Consider the following 27,173-nt stretch of genomic DNA (forward strand, 5'->3'; position numbering starts at 1 on the left):
TGATGTAGAGCTTACAGTGCTTTATTTTTTTATTTTCTCATACTTATCTAATAGAAAATTTTGTGTTGCAACAGATCATTTTTATTTTTGGGCACATGACAACATTGCACAATTAGAAACTTTTAAATAATTACGCCACAATAACGTTAATCCAATCATGTCTAAATTATTACAACAGGTATATATAATTTATAGAGTAGACGCAATAAAGATAGTAAAGTCGATAAAGTGGACTTTGACCAATATACGTTTCTTTATATGCCTAATTAAATTAAAAAGTTATTTTATATTTTTCATAATCATCATAATCTTATAATTCTTATTAATTACATTTTATACAATATTATACCTATTAAAAATGCTATCGTACAAATGAACATAAACAAACCAATAATAAATATAATTATAAACCTACCTAAGGTTTAAAGTCCTTATGAATTTTAGTTTTCCTGAATCGTGACCTTGATTATACGTATTTGCCGAGTCTTGTTTTACTAGCTCTAGCAGTACTATTATAGGTTATGACGAATTTAGTGAAGGTTAACTGTGTTTGTGTAAATACTTAATAGTAAATCAAAATTATTTTCTAGTTATGTAATACTTAATATTAATTGTAAGGAGGATATTAAAAGTACAAATAAAATAATTGTAAACGAATAAGAAATTTATGTGAAGTCTTTTGAGTAAGCCATAATAAAATATACATTGATCGCGATTACTCCGATGATACTTGACGTACTGTACTGTTAGTATTCCACAGTAACAGAAAATGACTTGGAAATTATTTTCATCATTAATAGTGCACCCTAATAAACAATACATAAGATCGATATTTCTAAATACAACATTGAAGAAACTGCATACAGAGGTACGTTTTATTGTAGCTTTTGTTTATTTTAAAAAGAAAATTGTTTTTTTTATATAACAACAAGTCCTTTTATATATATAGATAGTTTGTGTCATCACATTTAATTGATGACATAAATTATTGTTTTTGCTTTTGAATTCTTTATATAATTTTTATAAAATTAAATGTGGGAAGTACTTAATTATTTATATATATGTATATATATCTAAATATTGTTAGTACATGTAAAATATATCCAACCCAAAGGTCATTAAAATAAATCTGAATTCTCAAATATTTACCTAATTTGCTTTACCAATTTGGGTTTAAATAAATAATATTTTTCATAGGTTCCAGTAAAAGAGATTCAAATTCCTGTCAAATGGGGACATATAGCATGCAAATTGTGGGGTAATGGCAATGAGCAGCCCATACTGGCCTTGCACGGTTGGCAAGACAATGCTGGCACCTGGGATACACTTGCACCCTTACTTTCTGACAAGCGACCAATATTAGCAATTGATTTCCCCGGACATGGGTATTCTTCATGGATTCCAGCAGGTATTACTTACTATTAATGCAAATAATTTTTCTACATTTTTTATACTGTTAAAATTTGTGAATTTTATATCAAAATAAAATTAAAAAGGGAATAGAAATTTAAGCAAATTATACTTAAATTTCTGAAGTTACTACATATATTTTAATATAGGCTGTATGTCCATCTTTTAACATATATTTGCATAAATAAAAAAAATTAACAATTTTAAATTGTTTGATTCAGGAATGCAGTACTATCCATGGGACTTACCTCGTCTAATACTGCAAATAAAAGATTACTTTAAATGGAACAAAGTATCACTCTTGTGTCACTCCATGGGCTCCATAGCTGCTATGCGGTTTGCCTGCGTATTTCCAGATGATGTCGATTTTTATATTGCAATTGATAGTCTTATTATAGATGACCATGACTTAAAACAATATGTGGATAATTTACCTAATATTTTACGAAAAATACAAAAAGTACATCAATTTAAGGGTGAGCCTCCAGTTTATACTATGGAAGAAATGATAAAAGTATGGCATTTAGGTACTTCAAAGTCTGTAGCTATGGAAAGTGTACCTCATCTTATCACCCGTGGAGGTAAAGAGTCCAGTACAGAGCCCAATAAGTATTACTTCACACGAGATCCCAGACTAAAGAATACCATATTTAGTATTGAAGATAAGAAGTTTGTTGAGACATTAGTAAGGAGATTAAAATGTCCAACACTTTACATAAAAGCAATTGACTCACCATATGCTGCAGATGAATATTCTGTAGAAATGCGAGATATTATTGCAAAAAATAACAGAAATTTTGAATGTCACTTCCTGCCAGGCACTCATCATATACACTTAAACAATGCTGATCTAATTTTACCTTATATTTTGCAATTTATGAAAAATCACAAATTTTTATAAAGGAAATTCATGTTTCAGTATCCTTAGATATTCTCGTTTTTGTATGCACTTGAAATTTTTACACACAAATTATGTTGATTAGGAATTAACATTATACTTAATTTATTTTTTATAAGTTATAAGAACTTGTTTTAAGTGTCAGTGTAAAATAACTTTTTTATAAAAAAAAAATAAACAAAATCGTAAATAAAGTATATTTATATTAATTTATTACATAATTGTAAGACTAATAAGCCAGTACATATATAGTGTTATTAAATAACTGCTTCTATTCTAAGTTGTCAATTTATTGTTATTCTATTAATTCTTTTTCACAAGAATTATCTGTCATACTCGGTGAGCGACTGCTGGTAAATTCACAAACATGGACTCCTTTTCTTACAGGTAACACTTTAATTAATGCTTCTTGCCATGTCATTCCTTCACAAACTCTCAGAACAATTTCAAAAACTGAAAATAAAAATGCATTATTAACTTTATATCTTAACCATAATTAATGTTGTTATTCATAAAAATAATTAATGCTTGTTAATATTTTTGTCTATCTGTTACACAGTTTTAAGTTTCTTAATTTTGGACTTTGTCTTTTTTGTCTGATCCTCAATGATTTGTAAAACATAATAAACAGTTAGTAATATTAAGTATTATTTTGTGAGTAATAATAATAATCTCTTAATGTTCAGTTGTGAAAACTATTTATATTTGAATGTTACATGTTCAGTTCAGTTCTTTATTTATGGCGCTTCGAGCGTACCAGTTGAGCACTAATCACTTTGCCAATGTCATGTTACATGTTACAAATTAGCCATTCTGTGATTTTTATAAGCTACCTTTAATATTTTAATTATTAAATGTATTATATTTTTATATTGTTTTTATTTTCTAAATTGAAGTCCACCTGTAAATACTAACAGTTTCACCCCTCAGCTCACATATAACAAGGTAGGCAGAGAAAAGTTAATGTTAGTATGCTCCGCTCTAAGCCTTCCATCTCAATTCAAAACATTACATGTGTTGAGTGGGAGAACAAAATGAAATTACTCATTCCCTTGAATGGAGAAAAAACATCTCATTTAACAGATGCTGTCCAACAGGACACTAAATATAACAGATTTGTTGCCCTGTTAGCTCTGCCTATACTGCAATTAGTTATCTAAGTAGAAAAATCATATAACTTCTACATACCATGATCTATTGTCAAAACTTTTCGAGTTTTCATATTAACATATTTATTTAATGGTAATTGACCATGTCTTATTCCCTGTTTAACAGCAATTTTATGACAAAGTCCCTGAAAAATATGAACTTTAATATTACTAAAATATTTTAACTTAAACAATATTATAGAACTCTAATAATGCAGAAATTTAACTGATACTTTTTAGGTAGAAGTTTGTTTGTCATAAATTTTAAATAAGACATAAAAATAATTATAGTGTATTTAAGTAAAATAATTAAAGTAAAACTTTATACTTTATATTGGTTGTGATCAACAATTCCTCCTATTATGTAGTAGGTATCTTCTTCAAAATTCTCAATTATGTTATCTGATTCACTTGTCAAATAATATAGTTTTTCTTTTGGGAACACATCTAAATAATTTTCTTCATGAAAACCTATCTGAATAATAAAATTACATAATACAATATTTATTATTATTAAATGTGAAATTTACGAAATAAATGTTGTGCATTATAATAGTTCAATTGTATAATAATTTAAAATAATAATAAATTATAGGTACTTTCTAAAACTTACTTACGTCCCAATTTTCATACCCATTATGTCTCGACATATCAATTTTAGCTTGATTTCCAAGGCTAGTTATAAAGAATTTTAGAGGTGATTCTGATCGCCTATTTAATGAATAACATCTTAAAATCTGTTTAATGACTTTATATCTGTCTTTTTCAATCATTAAATTATCAAAACTCAAATCTATTATAACTCCAACTTTGCTTTTTGGTCTTTCTAATTTCATTTTCTTCAGCACTTTTCTACTAGGACCTAAATCAATATTAGCAGCAATTGCTTCTCGTTTCCTTTCTTTAGCACGGGCTTTTTCTTTAGCGCGTTTTAGTGCTTTATTATTTTCCCATCTAACTTTCTTTAACCATTTACGCATTTGACTTTTCGTAAACGGTCTCGGTATTTCAAGACCTTCTTCATCTTTCAAGCCGGGGTCAACTTTAACATCAAAAAGAGTAATTTGGGAAAAATTTACTTCATTGTTCACTTCTTCTAATGAATCAGTAGATTCTTTTACCTCCATTAGACATTAATTTATTATCGTTGTTGTTGTTTTTTATTTACGGCGTTAACATTAATTTAGAGATTCTTTAAATAATATGTGTTATAGACACACTTCAGTCAGCCTTTTTTTAAAATGAATATACGGCTAAGTAAAAATTAAACAAGAATTGAAATTATTATAATATTATATATAATTCTCGATATATATTATATTAGTACTTATTAGATATTTGTAGAGTTGTAAATATATTTTGTTATCAATTTAAATACCCAGACCCACATGTGCTTGTGACATGGATAACAGATGCAAAATTTATAATTGACATACAATTGTCAATTTGTCAGTGTTAACAGTATATTTCCGACAATTGTCTCATTTCTTAATATGAATCAAATGGGAGATAAACATTTTAATTTAGAAATCCTTTCTATTATATCTTATTAATATTGGTAGACATCTTAAAACAAACACCAATATGCAAAAATGTTTCATTTCATATTTTATAATCTAGCTTCACGCTGTATCCCTAGCGGGGTAGTCAGAGAGAACGGAGCGCCAATCACTACGGTCTCTGCATACCTCTTTCGCCTCGTCTCGTCCACAGTCATCAACCACGTCGTACATGCCCTAGGAGGGTCCTTAATTCCTCAAGCTTTTTACGTGGCCTTCCTTAGGTCCGTTTTCGATGAAAATGAACTCAATGAAAAGGAATGAAGTTGCGGGCACCATCTAGTTAGCATAAAAAATAAGTATATCTATTACAAAAAAAAATATCTCAACATAATAATGTAATAATGATTAGCATTATTTGACCTGCGTTAACCTTAAAGATATAACAGGCTCACTCTACCCAGTAAGAATACAGACACAAGAATATTATCTCATTCAAGTACAGAACAAACACTGAACTGAATATTCTTTGTTACGTTACATAAATCACGCGACAAAAAAAATAAGCTATACATGTATATAAAACTGTAATATATAAAAACACCGACAAAATATTCATATAAGAATGTCTGAGGTAAGTGTTATTTTCAATTATATGTAACAAGTCCGTACTGTAAGAACGAGTGTAACAATAAACGAATTTTATATTTAGGATCGTTACAAACTATGGGGTGGTTGTTTTGAAGAGGAACCTTCAGCAGTTTTAAGACGTCTGAATGACTCACTCAGCATTGACTCACGTCTATTTCGAGAAGATATAAAAGGAAGCAAAGCATGGGCTGCAGAACTGCACGAAAGCGGATATTTATCCAAAGATGACAATGAGTCAATACAGACAGGATTAGATATTGTAAGTAAAATGTTAATGTACTTAATTAGTTTCTATCTGTTATTATATTATACTATTATAATTAACCATTATAGCGAATTGAATAAGCCTCCTCGACTTACTTATTTTCAAACACTATTTTGCAAGAATAATTCGTCAATAAAAGTCATCAGTCAGAATTGTATGTATCATATTTTGCAGACCAATAATCTTGTTATAAGTATGTATAACTTTTTCCATTTTCGTAGGTAGAAAAAGATATCGAAAAAGAACTTGTTTGTGGGCCTCTAAATGATCCTGAGGAAGATATTCATTCTGTTGTCGAAAGACGATTAAAAAAATATGCTGTAGAGTCTGCTTTGCGCCTGCACACGGGGAGAAGCCGAAATGATCAGTCGGCTACTAATACGAAATTATGGATGCTAAAATCGATGCCGGGAGCACAGTCTGAAATATTGCGTCTCATCTTGGTATATATTTGAATATATTTATAATAACTTTAATTGAATTAGAATAGGTAAATTATTAAATGTTTTTCTTTTATGAAAAAGGTATTAACAAAACGGGCACGTGACGAAATAGACATTATAGCTCCGGGATATACTCACCTGCAAAGAGCACAACCAATTCGCTGGAGTCATTTTCTGCTAAGGTAAGGTGTAATTGTAATTTTATATATAGTTAGTTTATTTTATAACTAATCGTCCCCTCGCGGCTTCGCCCGCTTGAATTATTCGAATATTTATTTAATAGGAATATAGGTTGGTTAATGTAGTATCGATATCTATAGATACTGTAATACATAATAAATCGTAATATAAATCTTTGGAATTTTATTTGATTTTGAAATATTAATTTATTTCATATTGGTATTATTGGTTAGTAAGGAACGCGCGCACGACAAAAGTGTTTTTCCCCATGTCACACTCGATCCCAATAAAAGTAGCCTATCCATCCATCCATCCATTAACGTCCACTGCTGGACATAGGCCTCCCCTAAAGTAGTCTATATTTTGATTCAAACAGCACTCAATGTTTTTATTACAATGTACTTTTAAAATGTTTTTAGTTATGCTTGGATGTTTCGCGATGATTTTATAAGACTAGAAGAACAAAAGAAACGTCTCTCAATGTGTCCACTTGGCAGTGGTGCCATTGCCGGTTGTGCATTAATAATAAATCGAACTAGACTAGCACAAAATCTTGGATTCGACAGTGTTACTCCTAACTCTATGTTTGCTGTTGGCTCGAGGGACCACATCGGTAATCATAGTTATCATAGTTTTTCACATTTAATACACGTACCCTTAAGAATACCATCAGCACTTTTAAACAAAAATATTAATAATGATTTTAGTGGAATTCCTCAACTGGGCGTCCTTGTGTGGCATGCATCTCAGCAGATTAGCTGAAGATTTAATTATCTTCAGTTCTCAAGAGTTTGGTATAATTCAACATTCAGACCAATTTTCTACTGGATCTAGTCTTATGCCTCAAAAAAGAAACCCCGATGGTCTGGAACTCGTGCGCGGAGCAGCTGGACTTTTGTTAGGCGATGCATTTTCATTGAGTTGCATATTAAAAGGCCTACCCAGCACTTATAATAAAGATCTACAATCTGATAAAGAAATACTGTTTAGATCCTACGATAGATTGATTGATTGCCTAAAGGTGACAACTGGAACTATCAACACAATGAAAGTAAGAAGTCATGGTTTTTTAAATACTTCACAAACAATAACTATAATTAACGCAATTTTACTTAAAAAGTAGATACTGACAAGCAATAATAGAGTCTTTTTTATAAGTACAAATTTCTTTTAAAATCTGTAATAAAAATATGCTACAACTATAGGTGTCGACTGTTGGTAGAGTTACACTAGAATAAATTCTATTATTAGCTAACATGAAAACAGACACTTTTTAGTTAACACGCTACGGATACAATATGAACACTACTTAGTCTGTTCTAGTTAGTTATGGTGCTCTATTTAAATTGAATAAGTCATAATGAAATCTATCGATATCGAAGCAATAATCGAGTATTAAATATAATAACTATTATAACAATATATTTGTTTCTTTCACTTTAAATTCAGGTAGACGCCAAGAGAGCTTTAAGCTTGTTAGATCCTGGAATGTTCGCAACGGATCTTGCTCATGCGCTAGTACACAAGGGAGTGCCGTTTAGGCAGGCACACCATCTTGTGGGCTCTCTTCTACGCCGCGCTGCCTCGCTGGGTGTCGACCTGCAACAGCTACCGTATCCTGAATACATATCCATATGGTACATATTTGTTATTTATTTACGTTATTAAATTTGTATTAAATTTATAAAACATTCATTTATTAGATAAGTAATATATTGATCTTTTGCTTCTAAGAATGATTAGGAAATTAAAATTCAATGAGTGAAAATATTTTAGTTTCGCAATATATTTCCAATATTTCTCGTATAAACTCTTTATTTACTTAAGAATACAAAATAAACTATCAGTGTTACCGAAGTGGAAGCTAATTACTATGTTACCATCTCATTTTTAATTCTTGAAAAAAAACCTTCGATCTCATATTATCTTTAATAGTGCATAGGTAACATGATTTAATAAGAATATCTATTATCGTATGACATTTTTTTAATAGAGCCGTTATTTTCTTTTCAGCCCTGAAATTGGAACTGAAGACGAATTAAGAAGAATTTTTTCGGTTGAAACAAGTGTAGAGCAATACAAAAGCGAGGGTGGAACCGCAAAGAATGCTGATTTTCTTCAGTTACAACAAATCCAGCATTGGGCAGAGCACTATGAAGCGCTTTGTGGAATTAAAAAATAAATTCATTTCATATAATTATTTTACTTTCACTTTATTCCTCAATAATTATTTAGCATAGAAATTTTATCATTAAATAAGTTTACTTAATGATAAAAAAAAAACAAATCAAAACGCGCCCAATAACACCTGATTTCTTATCATTTCAATAAAATGCTCTGTAAGTCTGTAATATATTAGCGTCACTAGAGAAATAAAATTGAAATATACATATTTCCGCATAATAGTGACAATCAAGAATTAATGAAACAGATTTTATTACTAGTCCTTTTGATTGAAACCTTTGAATTTCTTTACGTTTCGATTACGTAAAAGGTAGGTACCTACCTACACATTTATTTTCTATGAAACTACTACTACTACTAACTACTTTCTACTACTGCTACTAACTACTTTCTATTTACATATAAATTTTCACTTTGTTTTTTTTCTATCATTTGTATTATAAGTCTTCACCTCATTTCGTGCAAAATTTCATAACTAATACTAACGGGAAGTAGCCTGTTTACCTTCCATTTGATTACACGAAACCCTAAAAAAAGTAAACAGATTTTTTTTAATTATACGCAGTAAGTAATATACCCCAAATAAATATAAAAAATTCGCCTTCCCTCTCTATAAATAAGCACCTAAATAGATTAGTACCGATGCAAGTGTACACCCACGTAACATGATATATAGTAACCATGGGATTCATCACTTTCCTTTCAACACTGGACGAAACACCAGGTTTCCTGAAAATAAACAAAAGTAAGAGAGCCACTTTATTTCGATTATAGTTAAGTTTATTTACAAAACAAATAAATATCAGTTATAGATATATTTTGTAGTATAATACAATATAATATCCTTTCGATAGAATTAAATATTTATGTATAAATAATAATTTCAGAATGTCTCTCCCAGTGCTATTGAAAATGTCTTTGATACTTAGCGTTCTGCTCAGTGCACACAAAATTTTGGCATTTGAATTGAATTCTATGATCATAGAACCATATCCACACATTCAGAGTCTACAAGAAACACCAAACTATTCTAACAGCGACGAAAACGTAAGTTTCTTGCCAAGTTTATACTGAGCTTTGCGTTTATGTGAGTAATTACTAAAATAAGAGATAGAAAAAATTAACTTATTAACAGAAGTTATTATTATATATCAATAAAAAATGTCGTAGCCTGTTAAGACACGAAGCTCAATGGAGCTATTTGAGATCAGATCGATCAAATATAAACATTAGAATTTTCCCGGGCGAAAAATCGAATCTACAACCATCGCATGTGCAAAACAGTTGCACAACGCCGTAATGACTTCTACCTTTTGTGTTTAGCTGGCGTTGTTTTATACCTACGAGCTCTCTTTTGGTTTTTTTTATAAAAAAATAGCTGTTTATTAAGAACATTATATTAAGCAATTAATTTATGTTATTACAATTAAAAGCAAGCGAGTTTTTATACTACTATTGTTCTGGCACAGTTATTTAACGCGTGGTATCTATTCGATTTAAATAAAAATGTAATAACATTAAAATTTGACAGTTTACATATATTTTTTTTAGTGTCACGCAGTTATCAACATTACTCGCAACCATGCCATGATTACATAAAAAAACTTCGTAACAGTAAAAATTTTTATTTCTTTTGAACTTAAGCACATAAAAATTAGGTATTTCATTAATTTTTCGGCAAAAGAAACAATACAATTGCTTTGTGTATTGATTTAGCTAAGGTAGGCGGTGCGTAGGCATTACAAGGGTACGATGCGTGTGATATTAGTCACGCTATCTCATCGAAAACTCAACTACCCGTAACTATTAAAGCTGTCATGAATGTTTCTGTATAGAACATTTAAGCAACGTTAACATTATTTTATATATATAGATTGATCATTATCAAAAGAATACTGAAATCAATATGAAAATATTTCGTGTTTTAACAGTACATGCTTTTTACTAATGTAACTATTCAATATTCATATTTTATTTCAGTACATTCAATACATATATTCATTGGGGAAACCATATAAAGAGAATATGAGTAGAAAAATATTCGCAAAATCTAATGAATTTGGTAATAATAATCGTCAAAATTGGAAGCGCAATGGTGACCTCATCAACTCACTCTTAGGTTTTCCGCTTGATATGATGGAAGCTGGACGTTAAAATTATTTACTTGGTATGGATATAAGATTAATTTCTTATGAAAAGGTTCAAGGATCAAAGAAATAAATAAAAATAAATATATTTTGTCAAAACATATATTGTACCATATTATTTCTAAAACTAGCCCTTTCGTGTCTCTATTCAATTTATGAAATATTTACATTTTTCTCTAATTATATAAACATTTAGTAGTTGTAGGTTATACATTATTTTTAATATACCAAAATATTTGCATATAAAAAAGGTAGTGTAACAAAAATCTATTGATGGATATACTGTAATGTTTCTCTCTCATGTTTGCAAAATCTTTAAAGATTTTTGTAAGAACAAATTAAATTTATTTTTCATTTTTTAATCTCTTTTTATTTAATTTATTAATTTTATATAAGTACAATTATTTCAACAAAATTTACTTTGATTTGACAAAGGTTTATTTTTGCTAAAGCTAATATTTACTAAAAGAATTACCTGTATTTATGTATAATTTTAATACAAAATTTAAACAGGGAAAAATTTGTATATTGTAAGAAATGAACACAGCTCTTTGAATATGGCAAAGAAGAATGCTAATAGAAATAAACATATGTTTATCTTTAAATTATACTCAGTAATGGTCGCAAGTCACTTTTTGTATCAGAAATTAACACAATTTACATAGCATCCCAGTTGCACATAAGTAACAAAGGATAAAAGTTATAATAACCGCACCATTATTTTCAAACACATTCTTTCATCTTATTATAATTATCTTAAAAAAATCAGTTTTACGATTTTATTGTTACTCATATCTAAAATATCGTTGATAAACATTCAACAGAATAATATACATATAAACACACTAGAGGCGAAACGTACGAAGTACAGACATTTGGTTTAAATATAAACGTTTCTCTATATCATGGGCTCCCAAACCTTCCTTGGCCGCAACCACTAGTTATTTGCAGAGACCACAAATTAAGTAAAAAATAAAATTTGATTGTAGTTGTAAAAATCATTTTTTAAATAATCTAAGTAAAAACAATAAATTACATTTTTTAATACAAAAAAATATTTAGTGATGGTGGGTATATGAAACGCTACTTTTGATTTTTATTTACGAGTTTTATGATTGACTGCAATTGGATACAATAAAATGACTGACTCCTTCGTATACGAAAAATAAGAGCTCAAAGCGTATGTAAATCACACGCGCTTTGGTCGCTAGAACTTAAGCGAGAAGCCGGGCGCGACATTGAGCGCGCGCGCCTGCACGTGGAAGCCGCGCGTCTCGTCGGAGTCGGCGCGCGCGAACTGTGCGTAGGCGGCGCCGCCGGCGGGCGGTTTCGGGCTATGTGTAGTGCGCCGGTTGCCCTCCGACTTGGCAGGCCACGTGGGGAACATGGCCGGCTCAATCGCCACCGGGTGCTCCTGCGAAATGTTACCTAGTGTTAGGACATTCCATTCCCCATGCACCACCCAATCTTTGGGACATTGCGTATTGAGTCAAAGAATGAAAATAATTAAAAGCCTACAGTCAGACGCTGCGCTGCTGCACCACGGCTAAGTAAATTAGTCCATTAAAAATTGAAATATCAATTTTAAAATAAAATATGAATTTTTATTACTTTAGAGGCCAGTCGCGGCGCAGGGACACAAAGTGTGACTGGAAAATCGTGGATTTGATCTCCACTGGAGGAAATAAAATAAATATTAACCGAAAAGAAAATTATGTAAGTTACCTTAAAATATGCATGTTCTAAAGCGGCATCGGCCGTCAATCTTCTAGCGGGATTGTAAGTTAGGAAGCCTTGTAGCAAAGAGTGTCCCGACTCCGAGAGCAGATCGGAGCCGATGCGCTGGCGCAGGCCGCCCGCCGGGTGCTCTGCAAACGTCATCTTTTGCACAGCGGGCAGCTCCTTGTAGCCCGGCCAGAGTAGCTCTGAAGGTGTACCCATATCCTAAGGAAAAATCGGTAATTAATATTTTGCAAAAATTATTAAAATAATAATAATTCAAGATATATAAAAAACTCACTTTAAAAATTCTATTCAACTGATCGACTTCAGACTTGCCAGGGAATAGTGGATTCATACTGATGAACTCCGCAAATATACAACCTACACTCCATATGTCGATGGGAGTCGAATACTCTTTGCAGCAGAGCAGCAGTTCGGGGGCGCGATACCACAATGTGACCACTATAGGCGTATATTGTCGCAATGGAGATCCGTATTCTCTAGCGAGACCAAAGTCACCCACCTGCAAAGGACACTCGATGTTCAAATATAATTTAATGAGGTCGTCGTGGCGCAATGGCATTACATCCGACTTTAAAGGCGACAGTTATGGATTTGATTCCCACTCGGGTAAACTTTCCTTTGCCTCCCGACACTCAATGTAATTTATATATCTACCTATATTTATATATGTAACTAATAACAGAAACCAATAAAAAAAAAAATTACCTTTAAAACTCCTTTGTGGGATAATAGTAAATTACTTGTCTTGAGATCTCTATGCAATATCCAATTATCGTGTAAGTGATGGACAGCTTTTAGTAATTGTGTCATTAAGCATTTAACTTCACCTGAAAAAATATATTTTATAAAAATTAAAATCAATTTATTATATTACACAAACTGACAGATTTTAAAAGTAACTATGCTGACTCATACTAAAAATAAATAAATCAGCTTCTCCTTAGAAACTATCTCTTCTTAGTACCTAGTGTTAAGACACTGTTTGAGACACACAAGATATTTGCCGCCGAATTCTGGAGGTATTGCTTTATTATATGAACTGTTCTTATAAGTCAGTAGTCTAGTCATATAGTAAATAAATTACTAATTAGTAGACTTCAATCTTACCTTAATTCATTAGCATTCTTAAACAAAAAACGTACTTCCAATATTTACAACACGTCCAAGCATAGCACATTATCGTGTACTTGTTACATAAGATGCTAGCAAAACCATTACAAACCTGGCAGAAACACTTGTTTCTTCGCTCGCATGGTCTCCATGAGGCTCTTCAAATCGTGCTCGACATAGTCCATAACAATGAATATTTTGTCCATGTTCGAGCCGACGACGATCTCTCGCACCGTCACGATGTTGGGGTGTTGGCCCTGCAACACATAAGTAGAATGTGCGACTTGTCAGTCATAGGAATATAACAAAATTTCGAGATATTGCTTTAGCTAAATGTAAAAATATAATATCATATATAAATCTATACTTTTTTAGAAAACATATAAAAAAATTGACCATAGAGGGATTTGGAACCGCCTCTCATGAAGACCGTCCAAGACGGTTCGATTTCCAAAAGCGCAGGTTCGAAAGAGTTCCTCTATATTGAAATTTTTGGACATTTTCTAAAAAAACAACGTATTTTTCTTTCCTAAGTGTGGAATAACACATTAAAAATGATAAAAATACATATCCATGTTTAGTACATGATAAAAAATGTATTATATGTTTAAAGTTACAGAAATGAAAGAAAATATATAAAAAATACAATGTTAAAGACATTTAAAATAATTGAAACATGCCTCAATCACCTATTTTATAAATATTGCAACTCATAATAAGATTTCCACTATTAGAAGATGAAATATAGTCTTAAAATTCAGTGTAACTTTTATATATCGCTCACGATTTCATTATCTCATATAAAATTCAATATCCCAATAGAATATGTACAAAACGAAACAATTGTTTAAATTGTACTTCTTATAATATAGTTATTTTAGCCGTGCGGTTAAAAGAACTATTAAGTAATGACTTCCGAAGCATAAATTGTGTATTAAGGAGAATCATCAATACTAAAACCTGTAACATAAATGTGTAATTGTATGTGCAACTCTTACTTATAAAACCTATTTAACATTTTTCAAGTTAATGTACACAAGAATTGTTAGAAAACTATATCTCCTCATATATCCTCTTTAATTTATTCACTTCATTTTTGTCTGTATATAATATAATTATGTTAATATTTAAGTTTTTTTTTTATTAAATTCATTTAACACATTTCTTTTTTTATATCTATGTAGATTTTTGTAGGTCTGAAAACCTGTACGACAATATAAAATCGAATTTAAAAACTACTTTTAACTTTTCACTGACAAATATATAAACGAAGTTTATATTAAACTAAGCGGGATTTTACCCAAATAGAGGAAATCTGCAAAATATATATTAGCCCGTCTAATCTCGTATACATAACAGTGATATTTACACTAAGAGTACAAAAATTATAACAAAAAACAATCTACATACATACATAGAATCGATAATTCAATTCAATTAACCCAACATATCACACACAAATATTAAAATAAGTTTTTATAAATTAATACTCCATACATAATCACAAAAAAAACATATAATATTCACAAAATAGCAGATGACTCCCATAAAATCCACCATAAGCCAAATGTACCAATCGATTAGTACACAAATTACAATTTTTAAACATATTCATATTAAGATATTGAATTTAATTACAAAAAACCTCCGCCCATCTTTTATTTAAAATTATTTAGATATATCTATATATCATAGCCATTATAAAAAACACCGTAATTGCATAAAAGTAATGTTCTATATTAAAAAGTTTAAAAAATATAATTTCTCAACAAAAAAAAATATATATTACGATTGATTATGAAATCCTAAAAGCAACTTGTATACTATTATCACCACACAGACTATTATAAATATATGTACAATTTAATTTTAATGCTAGCTCAATGTGACATAAACATAGTATATCATTATATTATACATGTATTTTAATACAATAAACATTACATAACTTTAAAATTCTTGAATTCAAAAAATGTCATTAAATATATTACAATGCAACTTTTTGTTAAGAAATTACATTAGAATATTACGTTCTCGGAAAGTTATTTAAAAAACATAATAAAAAAAATGTTAGCCATGATATATAAACTCTTTAATATCTAAAAAACTAGGCGGTATATATCAACATGATACATAAACACATCACTCAAATTATTTTAGGATTTTTTGATGAGAAGACTTATTAATGGTAATGTTAAAAAATATGAACGAACAACAGAAATGTCGATAAAATTGGTGGTAAAAATGAAAAAGATCATCACAAAATGAACGCCTTTTAAATTTACATTCTTAAGATTAACATAAAAATGTCTCCCAGTCATATTTTTTATTATGAAATATATATTATGAGCACCTATAGTTCTGATATGGCAATACAAGATGACACTATTTTATAGTTAATTATACCACCCACTACGCACACATAAATTTAAAATTTTTACTTAAACAATATATACACTGATAGCTGTATTACTATTATACTATACTTTTAACCACTGCTCCAAAAATGTAAAAAGAAATATTTTTTTCTTAAAATTTACTTAAATTAAAACCATTTACCAATTAATGTTTGAAATATTAGCCTTTGAAAGGTAGAAGAATTAAAATCTATATTAAAAATTGTCGGTTGTGAATTAAGTAATCATTTTTTAAATATCATTTACTAGCTTTTTACCACCGGTTTTACCCCGTGGTCAAATGAAAAAAATAAAGCACATGGGAGCTTCAAGTAGGCTATAGCCTTAATAGGCTTTCCCATTAAATTCGAACCAAGATTTCTTGAGATTAGTATGTTGAACTAAACAAACTCTTCAGCTTCATAATAAATATAGATGTGAAATGGCAACCAGAACATAAAAATCTATATATATAAAAGGACTTGTCCTCACTGACTGAGGAAAGACGCGCGCACAGCCGTAACCGCTGATGGTTGAAACGTCAAATTTGGACAGATGTTTACTTTCGTAATCTGGACATCCACTAAGAAGGGATTTTGAAAAATTTTAACCCTAAAGGGCTGAAATAGGGGTTGAAAGTTTGTATGGAAAAAAAATTAAATCGGCATCGATATTTATAAAATTTGAAATTTAGATTTTTAAAAGTATTTAATTGAACACGTGTTTCATCGTTTTCTAGAATTCTCCCCCTAAGGGTGCAAATAAGGGGTTGAAAGTTTGTATAGATTTTTTTTAAATCGCCACCAATTTTTATAAAATTTGAAATTCAGACTCTTAAAAATATTTAATTGAACGCATGTTTCATGGTTTTCTAGAATTCTTCCCTTAAGGGTGCAAATAAGGGGTTGAAAGTTTGTATGGAAAAATCTTAATAACGCCACCGATTATTATAAAATTTGAAATTTAGACTCTTAAAAATATTTCATTAAACATATGTTTAATAGTTTATTAGAATTCACCCCTAAATAAGCGAAAGCGAAGCTGCGCGCGTCCGCTAGTTAATTATATAATGTATACCACATTACATTAGAGGCGTAAGCTGGGCTTTGAATTTGTGTAAGTGTACACAGATAATGTAGGTTTGACGATGGCGTAATTGTAAAGCGTAATTGTAAATGCGACTGGTTGGAGGTTCGATCCTCACTCGAGGAAATGGAATATGTATTTAAATTTATATTTTAATTTCTTGGTTCTGACGTCGATGCAAAGCGCGGCGTTCAGTTCCGCCAGTCAGCACGGGGAACGGCCTGTCTTAAACTCTTGACACTGGGTGCCCCCTGCCTACCCTGCTGTGTGCAGGATGCAGCGTTGAGTGATTACCACAATAGACGAGATAATTGTTTTGTTGATAACTAATGATATTTATTTTAAAAATAATTCTGAATCTACTTTTGGCGACCACTCACACAAACACGAAGCTCAGCTTACGCCTCGTGGACTGTACAAACTCGCACTTTCGATTCGGATTGTGATCGAAAACTTATGTTGCCCATTTTATAAACACTAGTAAATAACTTTATTAGTTTTAAAGGATTTTTTTTATTTTAACATTTGGTAGTTATTGTGTAGTTGAAGTTACTCTTGTTACAGATCTACAAAGACATACACTGTGATACATATGAAGCAATATTAATTTTCGTTCAAAATATTTACGTTATAATAAAAATATAAGATACAATATAAATTAACCGCTAATTAGTTTATATAATGGTCTAGAGATATTTAAAACAGGACATGACTTTTTAAAATGGCCGATTATAATTTTTTTTCAATTGTCATTTGAAGCTAGAGAATTTTTTGATAAACACAAACACACAAACTACGCATTACGCTTATTTTATGCATAACCACTAAATAAATATTTCGTTATTTTTTATACATTCAAATATTTTAATTTTAAATGGTTGGGTTATGACAATGGAGTAAAATGTAAAGATCAAATATTTATAACTATAATGTGCGAAATGAGAAAATACTAATAGAAATAAAAATTAAGATCAACGTCACAACTGTCATATTTATAAACGTTATTTAACTTAAATAAACATTATTGGAATAAAAGTAAAGAAATGAGCTGTTATAATAACGCATCAACATATCATGTCGAGGTAATCCTCCCTACTAATATTATAAATGTGAGTTTGTCAGGATCAGTGGGGAATGGCGTAGTGTTGTTCTCTACCTATCCTATTATATGCAGGATACAGCACGAAAACTATACAATCGAATTGATAACCTCCTTTTCTTACAGAAGTCGTTTAAAAAGTATGAATCTTTCTGATCTTTTTTCCGTTAAAAATGAATTTGTTATTTTTATATACCTCAAAATCGTCTTAACTGTCAATAATCTTTGCTATATTAAAAAAATTGCGCTAAATTTATGAGGTATATTTATTGTTTGATTTTCATATTATTTTATTTACTCTGTTTATTTTATTATTGTTATTGTTTATAATTTAAATTGAAAGAAGTTACGATGTGGGTTGTTATTGTTTTATGTAGAGTTGAACGCGGACTTATATAATCTAAATATTAAAATGTATGGAAGGCATGTATGGATAAAAGTGATATGTCACTAAATTCAGATTAAGAGAAAATTAAATTACTTTTAAATATGAAAAATAATTAATTATTCCGAACAAACGCACAGATTAAAAGCATTGTTTGGAGTTCTATTACATTGATAAATACCCTCAATAATTGCTTTTCTTCCATAGATATATTCAGATCAGTTACATTTTTACGGATATATGGCTTACAACACCGCAATACCGACATCTTGGTATTGGATGTGATGGAGAATCCTCTCAATATTGGATCCCATATCACATAGAAAATTATGTAGATTAATTAGGGTTAACATTTAAGCTATAAATTAAATAGAAGCATAAGTTATGAATTTATATAATGTACCATATCAAATGAAAGCACGCTTCTACTCTTATTTGTTTTAAATAATTTGAAATAATAAATAAATATATGTCTTAATCTTAAAAGTAAAATTTATAGTAAATTATGTAAAAACTTAACGAATTATAAGTACATAGGGGTAAGATCGGTGATGGGACAAGACTTGCCGGCCGGACCAAATTGCCGGCTAATTACGAATATTTTTTTAATATTACCGGCACTTAACGCTTTGCCATTTCATGTCGACTTGGCGGTCAGAAGTTGCCACAATCTCCGATAGGTGTCTAACCTATGTGTTTAGGAGGTATATACACTAGTGTTATACGCTGATAAATGAAACAAGGTAATTTTTGATAAATTTTGCGAGGACAAAAGTCTTCAATAGACTCTTATTAAAGCAACAGAAGTTAATTTAAATTAAGTCCGAACATACTCCTTCCTGAACAATTTACTGTCATGATTTAAACAATATCTTGAGTTTACAAGAGTCAAGACCGCAATTTAGAGCTTTACTAACTTGAAGCTGAAATTTTTCTTGTTATACTGTTGTAGCACATCAAAAACACGCCCATTATTACCCCAACGTACCTTTAATTATATCAAAAGAGTATTTTAATTATTGTTATAGCAATATTAATAAATTATTTATTGAGATTTATGGTATACCGCAATCAAGTGCTTTTGTTACTCGTCGAATACAAAAATAGACAACAAGGAATCGGCAGATTTGGCTATTTTTCGCCGAAATTGTTTTTTTTTTTCAAAAAAAGGCTAAAATCGAAACTGGACCTGCGGTCGGCTTATTATCTTATTTTTTCGATTATTTTTATCATGTCTCGTCTCTTTATACGTCTTTTAATTTTTTATACGCATTTAAAATATACGATTATGACTTATATACATTTAACTACCATAATCAAAAAATGTGACTTATCACCTTTATCCATGAATATCTTTAATGGTAATATCATTTATGTTTCACTCTATATTAACATTTTAACTATTTTTATAACAAAGTACTCACACATCCACTTTACGAGAAAGTCCGCCAGTACAAGCTCCTTCTAATCTTAACACAAAACAATTTATTAAATGCTTATATAATTTATGATCAATGGTTAAAATAAAATCTCTAGACCATTAAAAAAGTAATTAAAGTAATTATTATAAAAACATGACGATTTATTAACACAACTAAATTTGGTGAATAGAAAATAAATAGGTATATAATTCTTATTTCTATGCGCGTTTTAGATTTCAAATAAAGTGTATCTATTATATGATGCATAGTTATGAGTTAATATATCTATGTAACATTTAAAGTTTTTTTTCTAGGGGTATAGTTTAGTATAGTATATGTATAGGGTTTTTATTATTGTATAATATTAAGGAACCCAAATAACGTCCTAACTTTAGCCGTCTGTCAAAATTATACGCAAAATACAGATATAACAGAATTACAAAATCACTGAATTCATATTTTGGAAGCGTTTTTATTTTTTATGTATTTTACGCTTGTTAGGCGTTTTTATGATAATTTGCTTTATTTTTATCGAAAATTCAATCTGATTCATTTTAAAATTATATTGTTAGCTAAAAGTACGAATATAAGAATAGAATTGAATATTTTAGTCATATGACTTTAATTATAATCACCATATACTCAAAGGTCAAATAAAAAATTATCAATATTTGTTTGATCTTATCAAATACGTATTAATATTATATAGTTTTTACTCTCGTCTGACGTATCATTTGTTAATAATGAATCTTTGTATTATATCATTAATCTTAGAACAGTGTAATATCTGCAATTATATTTTATCTTTCTTTACTTAATTTACTGCTTGGTACTAATGCTAATAAATAAAATGTATGTACATTTTTCCATTCTTGCACAGTGATAGTGCCAATTTTATCTTTCATTTTTAAAAAATCGAACACAAAAACAAAATATAAATAATTAAATGTGTGGTGAGAGAGGTGTAGGCTAATTGTCAAAAAGCAGTATAAACCGGTTTGGGCGACACAAGTGACGTCACACCTACACTGTATATAAACACTCACACAAATACAAAGCTCAGCTTAGACTCCGCGGACGGTACTTCTTTTTACATCATATAATTATAGTAGTAGTCTTTACCTTTTATCTTTATTCTTTGTAAAAGTACAAAAAAAGTTCTAAATACTTTTATAATTTTATATGTTACTAGCCACTCACTGGCTTCTTCCCCTTGAAATTCGTGAAATGCTTCACTGATTTTATTATTTTAATTGAGGTCAAAGCGAATATCTAGCAACTTCTTAAAGTTATCGGGTCATGTGACATTTCATGATACTTTATAGTAGTGACCGCACTCTATCTGTACAAGTGTACTAATTGTTTTTTATTAGAAAGTAATTTATTTTTATTTCTATATATTTTTTCATTATCGGCTAAATAAATATTCAATATCATCTGTATTTCCTTATAGTTTTCTTCTTATTACTCAATAAATAAAAATATATAGCCATGTAAATAAATATATATTTTAAAATACAATTCAACTTAAAGTCCATGTTTAATCTTCTTTATATAAGTTATCATGTGACTTTATGTAGAGCTGTATGATAAGTTAACTTCAATAAGATATATAATAATAAGATAAAAGAATAGTTCACCAACACATACATCTAATTCATTAGTAACAAATGGTTATCATGTATAAACCCAAATAATCATGTAAACTAAATATAGTGTATATAATGTTATCTAAAACGAGTTAAGACGGAAAGGTATTTCCGACAACTTGTGAAGTTTGTCGTGACCTTACAAACAAGGAAGCACAATGTGTATGATTTGTATTGTTGTTAAATAAGAACATTTTGCAATTATAAAATACTACTTGTTAGGTTCCCGTCGTATCCTGCCTTTAGCAAGGTAAGAAGGGGGAACTTACTGTTTACAATCAGTCTCCCACTTTCCACCGATTTGCGAGACACTGCATGTTAAGTAGAAGAACTCAACGCTGCTCTTTGTCTTGTTAACAGAGAGAGGAAATGAAAGTTATCCATTCCCGTGAGTGTGAATCAAAATTGCATTGATCCAAAATAAAAATCAATTTATATGGTCTATCAATTCTATGCAATTAGACCCATAAAATGTGTTCTTCAGGCCAATCATGGCGCAGAGCATAAAGTGTGACTCTAAAACCGACTGGTACCAAAGCGAAGAAGTGAAAATATAAATTTAATATTAACTTTCCCCAAGTGGGGATTAAACTCACAAAGATGTGCTGTTGGAGCTGAATTCTGCCATCCAACTTATATCTAAGTCATATGAGATAAAACCCCTATGAGTTCTTAAAATATTATATTTAGCTACTAATAATTGATGAATAATTGAAAGTCAAACGCAATATCTGTAGAAATTAGCTGTTCAAAATCGTCATGTTTTTATAATCAATAAAAATATTTAGCTTTAAACATTATTTAAATAATATTATGTCAAAATTCTTACACATTTTATTATTTCACATTTTATTTTATTGATCTGTATCAAATATCAAGTTGCTTAAATGACCCAAATGACTGTAGTTTCTACAAAAGTTACCTTCATTGATGCTGACATGGTGATTGACGTTCTTGCAAACATGCTTGATTGATTGTATATAAAATAATTTTTGTATCGCCATTTCAGAAACCTTTCGGTGTTCATAGTTTCGGAGAAATTTACGAAAAATAAATTACTTTTCAATGAATAATTAATTCGATGGGGAGAGCATTTGAGTATTTTTCCCCTGGAATAAATTCCTTATAAGATACTTAGGCCCGCCCGTGTATCGAAGTTGTTAACCCTTGCAATTGGGTCACACCTCTAGCACTACCCTCTTCAGGTAAGAGGTGCCGGGCCTGTAGGAATAAAATACAAGGCATTAATTTTGTGAATTTCACACGTGAGCCATCGAGTGCACAGCAGCTCATGGCTCCAGGAGCTGCACATGGAGAGAAAATAAAACAGACAATCATGAATACCTTAAATGTGTGCAATAAAGCAGCACGATGGCTCAAGTGAGCTTAGAACTAATAATAAATGATATTGTGAGCCTACCTTGAGCAAAGTATTGATTTCCCTCAATGACGTAATTGGAAATCCTTCCTTTTCCTTTTCCATTTTAAGTCGTTTGAGAGCGACTATTTCGTCACTTGTCTTATCACGCGCTCTGTAAACAACTCCATATGTGCCTTCCTCGATTCTATTGAGACATTGAAACTCCTCAACAGATCGACATCCCTATAAATGAAAGTTGATTAGCAAGACAAATAATAGCATGGTACATTGCAAAATTATAATAAATAGCTAATTCTAAAATGTTTTGAGACTTACACATAATTTGATGTTCCAAGAACAGTTAAGGTTCAAATTCACTTTACTGTTTTTTAGCTAAATACATCATATAATATTCATAATATTACAAAATAAGAACATAATGATTAAACTAGTGAAGTTATGTTGAAAAAATATAAAAGAAATAAATACCTGTAATGCGGGAAAGTATGGTGGTAATGCATTCATAGCCTCTTCCCTAAGCTTTGCTTCTTCATCATCTTCTTGGGATTTTTCTTCTTCAATATTAACTTTCCCATTTTCACCAGGTGGAGGAGGTGAAAATGAATGTGATCTGCTTCTACTTTTTGACCTTGAGTGTGATCTAAAATATTTATTTTATATTTAAAACTATGTAACTTAAAAGTAAGCATGTATAGTTAATGTAGTTTTAAATTGTATATTAAAAATATAATTATGTTAGCAATACAAGGGTGTGAATGAGCATTTTAAAATAACATCCTCTTTAGGAATACAAAAATGGAAAAAGGAAAAACATCATCATTTAAAAAGAAAACTTTATTTCAAGTTTTCTTTCTCTATTTCACGTCAATTATTCTAAAAGATAAAAATGTGTTATTAAAAATAATAATAACTAGAACAGGTGATACCACTTAATTATTAAATATTACATTTTCTCTACCTCACAGATCCATGTGATGATGGACTTCTATGAATTGATTTAGGTGATACTGAAGATTTGGAATTTGGTCTGGACTTATGAACTTCATCTACTATCTCTTTTTCATCTTCTTTATCTGATTTTACATCTTGGTTTTCATCTGCGGATTTAGAATCCGCATCTGATTCTGAATCACTGTCTGTGCTTTCATCAGTGTCTGAATTAGTATGTTCGCCTGGAATTCCATTATAAAAAAAGATGTTAAAGAAATTCATATGTGCAAAAACCTAGGTTATAAATTATTTATATTTAGAGCCATAGTGGTGCAGTGGGACAGTATCAGACTGAAAATGCGACAGTTGAGGGTTCACTGAATTATTTCCATTTCTTTGCTCTGGTAAAAAGACAAAGTACAGCATTAATTTCCATCCCTTGACACTCAATGTCTTGAAAGATGAGTGAAAAGTAAGGTTTGGAGTATCTTATGTATGACATACATTATTAATAATTTTCTTTATTTCTAATTATGAAAATGATTAATTATAGTAGCAACAGCATTTGATAAATAAGTATGTTAAATTAATAAATCAAAATCATATAAGTATAACATTTTCTCTTTCTCCATAGCAAAACAATTGTTTAAAGTAAAAAGGATATAGTAAAACTTGCATATAGTAAAACAATATACAAGTTCAATGCCAAAGTATTGTAACAAAAATGCAAAATAATTAGTATAATAGCATACACATTTACATTAAAAAGATGTATATTACAGTTATAAAATCAGCTTCACGCTTTATCCCGCACACAGCAGGGTAGGCAGAGGGAACCTAGTGTTAAGACACTCTATTCCCCACTTTCTGCCGAATTCTGGAGGCATTGGAGTTGAGTAATAGAACTCAACACCGCGCTTTGCCTCGACACTAGAGCAAATAAATGGAAATATAAAGGTAAATAAATATTGCATTTCCTCGAGTGGGGATGGAACCCACAACCGTCGCGTTACAGCCTTGTCCCGCTGCGACACGACGGTCTCACACGGTAATCATCACAGTAATTCAGTGGAATAAAAAAAAATGTTTACCCTCTTCTGGTTCAGAATGGACTGAATCACTTTTCATTTCTATATCACTAGCATCTGAAACAGTTACAACTGAGTCCCCATAGTGTGGGGAGTGATCAGTTTTATTCTTCTTTGTTGAAGCCTCGTCGGGTGAAACAGACCTTTTCTTTCCACGGCGTCTTCGGTCTTCACGTCGAGCTTCAAGCTCTATACGGGATTCATGTTTTCTTTTAACCATTTCACGTTCTAATAAAACAAATTACAGAAAAAAATGTATGTATGTAATACTTAACCCATGTATTACTTACTATACATGAGGTAATAAAACAATATATTCATATAAAGAATGACACTTTCCACTTTCAATTATTTTTAATTTGCAGAGCTGTTAAGTTTTAAATGAAATCATTTTAAAAAATCTAAGACTTTATAAGCAACAAACCATAAATATTAAAGTACAAAAATAAAGTGCTTAATTAATAAGAGATATTTTTTAAATTTTTTGTAACACAAATCTTTAGATAAAGTTAAAATCTAAGCTTTATTATACCTGCTTCCAATAGCCTCTTTCTTCTTTCTTGTTGATGCTTATCAAGTGAAGTATGCCGATCTGAATTTCTTTCCCTATCATAGTCCACATGTTTTTTACTTTCTTTATCATAATTTTTTGCGGGATCCTGGCCTTGTAATTCCTTTGAAATCCTTTTACTGAGCAATCTACTTCTTAAATCTTCTAATTCTTTATCACCTGATGTTTTGTCCCTATTTTCTTTTTCACTGTTTTGAGCTCTTCCATCTTCCGCTAACAGTCTTAACCTATTTTCTATTCTATCAGGTTCAGCACGTTTTCTTTCAACATCTGCATATTTATACTGACGATCACGGCTAATATACAATTCTCGCTCCCTTTGTACATCCTTATCTTTATATATTTCTTTTTCTCTGTAAGCTTCCTTGGGTCTACCACCCTCTCTGTAAGATGTGTCTCTGTAAACTTCTCGCTCTCTGTAATGTTCCCTCTCTCTATAAGGATCCTTTTCACGATATATGTCTTTTTCCCTATAAACATCTTTATCCCTTATTTCTCTTTCCCTGTAAATTTCCTTTTCCCTCATGTCTTTTTCACGGTAAACTTCTTTTTCACGGTAATATTGTTTATCCCTATAATAATCTTTAGGTATATCGTCACGCTCCATTACCTTACTAAATTCTCGTTTCTGTTTATCCGATTTATCACGTTCCCTGTTGAAAAAATAAATATTTTGTTGTACATCCCCAGAGCAAGTCAGACCTTAAATAATATGATAGTTATTAATAAGATAATATAAATAAAGAACTCGAATTAATGTTACGTTATTTGGCATACGTATCATAAGTATTGAACTAACCTGTAAAGATGCTTTTTTTCCTTACGAGTTGTTTCCTTATATCTGTCTTTGGCAGAACGTTTGTGAGATCTTTTATCTCGATGAGAACGAATCACGGCTTGCGGTGGTTTTATAACTAAGGAATCTGTATTGTCTCTATCTTCATCAGATAGACTAAAACAAGACATTAAAATTATAAGTAATACAAGAACATGAAAAACGCAATCACTGGATCAATATACCTAGGTAACTTACTTCATTTGAAAAGATTAAAATACGTTTCAAAAGGAAAACCTACCTAAAATCCATTTCGTCTTGTACAGGACTACGTGCTAGTTCACCATCTTCGCTTTGATCATCTTCGTAATTGCTCATGGTACAATTATACAATTTCACTCTTACAATGGAAAGAATCTCTTAACAATATGTTAAAAAGTTTTTTAATTTATCTAAGTAAGAAAAATTTAAACAGTTTTTAATAGAAATGTAACAATTATGGTTTATAGAAAAACGGAAAAAATAAAACGCCACCAATACTACAAACTTTATAACTCAATCGCCATTTTGTTATTATGACGAAACAAGATTTGGATTTCGGAAATACTAAAGAACGGTAATGAATGAATGATTTAACATACAGAGTAAATATAGTGGATATTTAAATAACTTTAATTATTCGGTAAAGTATCGTGTATCTAATACGGTAAG

The 27,173-nt window shown here is 30.2% G+C and overlaps 4 protein-coding genes across 7 annotated transcripts; 2 read left to right on the forward strand and 2 right to left on the reverse strand.

Moving 5' to 3' along the window:
• The first annotated feature begins 190 nt into the window (after positions 1-190).
• On the forward strand, positions 191-3,176 carry LOC146527727 (serine hydrolase-like protein). The gene is made up of 3 exons (XM_085204110.1): positions 191-868; positions 1,198-1,408; positions 1,632-3,176. The coding sequence occupies exons 1-3, from the start codon at positions 770-772 to the stop codon at positions 2,309-2,311; spliced, it is 990 nt and encodes a 329-aa protein (XP_085060236.1). The 5' UTR covers positions 191-769; the 3' UTR covers positions 2,312-3,176.
• On the reverse strand, positions 2,491-4,883 carry LOC146527728 (tRNA methyltransferase 10 homolog A). 3 transcript variants are annotated; one of them, XM_085204112.1, is made up of 4 exons: positions 4,070-4,883; positions 3,785-3,927; positions 3,497-3,602; positions 2,491-2,761 (listed from the first exon to the last, which is right to left on the reverse strand). In XM_085204112.1, the coding sequence occupies exons 1-4, from the start codon at positions 4,581-4,583 to the stop codon at positions 2,604-2,606; spliced, it is 921 nt and encodes a 306-aa protein (XP_085060238.1). In that variant the 5' UTR covers positions 4,584-4,883; the 3' UTR covers positions 2,491-2,603. The 3 variants fall into 3 exon arrangements, with proteins under 3 accessions (XP_085060238.1, XP_085060237.1, XP_085060239.1); XM_085204111.1 differs by having other exon boundaries at positions 3,785-3,931; positions 4,074-4,882; XM_085204113.1 differs by lacking the exon at positions 3,785-3,927 and having other exon boundaries at positions 4,074-4,883.
• A 261-nt stretch (positions 4,884-5,144) lies between these two features.
• On the forward strand, positions 5,145-8,691 carry Argl (Argininosuccinate lyase). The gene is made up of 8 exons (XM_085204109.1): positions 5,145-5,589; positions 5,668-5,865; positions 6,093-6,314; positions 6,396-6,496; positions 6,914-7,107; positions 7,202-7,545; positions 7,944-8,131; positions 8,508-8,691. The coding sequence occupies exons 1-8, from the start codon at positions 5,581-5,583 to the stop codon at positions 8,674-8,676; spliced, it is 1,425 nt and encodes a 474-aa protein (XP_085060235.1). The 5' UTR covers positions 5,145-5,580; the 3' UTR covers positions 8,677-8,691.
• A 2,222-nt stretch (positions 8,692-10,913) lies between these two features.
• On the reverse strand, positions 10,914-27,045 carry Pitslre (cyclin dependent kinase 11B pitslre). Of its 2 annotated transcripts, none has more exons than XM_085204299.1 (12): positions 26,764-27,045; positions 26,487-26,639; positions 25,649-26,340; positions 25,120-25,344; positions 24,057-24,270; positions 23,567-23,738; positions 23,138-23,320; positions 13,794-13,938; positions 13,277-13,398; positions 12,846-13,070; positions 12,551-12,769; positions 10,914-12,239 (listed from the first exon to the last, which is right to left on the reverse strand). In XM_085204299.1, the coding sequence occupies exons 1-12, from the start codon at positions 26,838-26,840 to the stop codon at positions 12,033-12,035; spliced, it is 2,634 nt and encodes an 877-aa protein (XP_085060425.1). In that variant the 5' UTR covers positions 26,841-27,045; the 3' UTR covers positions 10,914-12,032. The 2 variants fall into 2 exon arrangements, with proteins under 2 accessions (XP_085060425.1, XP_085060426.1); XM_085204300.1 differs by having other exon boundaries at positions 25,649-26,389.
• Positions 27,046-27,173: the final 128 nt, after the last annotated feature.

This window comes from Heliconius melpomene, chromosome 20 (genome assembly GCF_056956725.1).
Source record: "Heliconius melpomene rosina isolate 202511_hmr_F chromosome 20, ASM5695672v1, whole genome shotgun sequence".
NCBI lineage: Eukaryota > Metazoa > Arthropoda > Insecta > Lepidoptera > Nymphalidae > Heliconius > Heliconius melpomene.

Coding starts and splice junctions, on each gene's coding strand:
- LOC146527727 (XM_085204110.1), top strand. CDS start 770: ATGACTTGGAAATTATTTTCATCATTAATAGTGCACCCTAATAAACAA. Junction 869..1,197: donor TGAAGAAACTGCATACAGAG/GTACGTTTTATT, acceptor TATTTTTCATAG/GTTCCAGTAAAAGAGATTCA. Junction 1,409..1,631: donor TTCTTCATGGATTCCAGCAG/GTATTACTTACT, acceptor TGTTTGATTCAG/GAATGCAGTACTATCCATGG.
- LOC146527728 (XM_085204112.1), bottom strand. CDS start 4,583: ATGGAGGTAAAAGAATCTACTGATTCATTAGAAGAAGTGAACAATGAA. Junction 3,928..4,069: donor GTATGAAAATTGGGACGTAA/GTAAGTTTTAGA, acceptor TTATTCAGATAG/GTTTTCATGAAGAAAATTAT. Junction 3,603..3,784: donor TTGATCACAACCAATATAAA/GTATAAAGTTTT, acceptor CATATTTTTCAG/GGACTTTGTCATAAAATTGC.
- Argl (XM_085204109.1), top strand. Junction 6,497..6,913: donor TGGAGTCATTTTCTGCTAAG/GTAAGGTGTAAT, acceptor AAATGTTTTTAG/TTATGCTTGGATGTTTCGCG. Junction 7,546..7,943: donor GAACTATCAACACAATGAAA/GTAAGAAGTCAT, acceptor CTTTAAATTCAG/GTAGACGCCAAGAGAGCTTT.
- Pitslre (XM_085204299.1), bottom strand. CDS start 26,840: ATGAGCAATTACGAAGATGATCAAAGCGAAGATGGTGAACTAGCACGT. Junction 25,345..25,648: donor AAAGAGGCTATTGGAAGCAG/GTATAATAAAGC, acceptor TTGTTTTATTAG/AACGTGAAATGGTTAAAAGA. Junction 24,271..25,119: donor CCATTCTGAACCAGAAGAGG/GTAAACATTTTT, acceptor ATGGAATTCCAG/GCGAACATACTAATTCAGAC.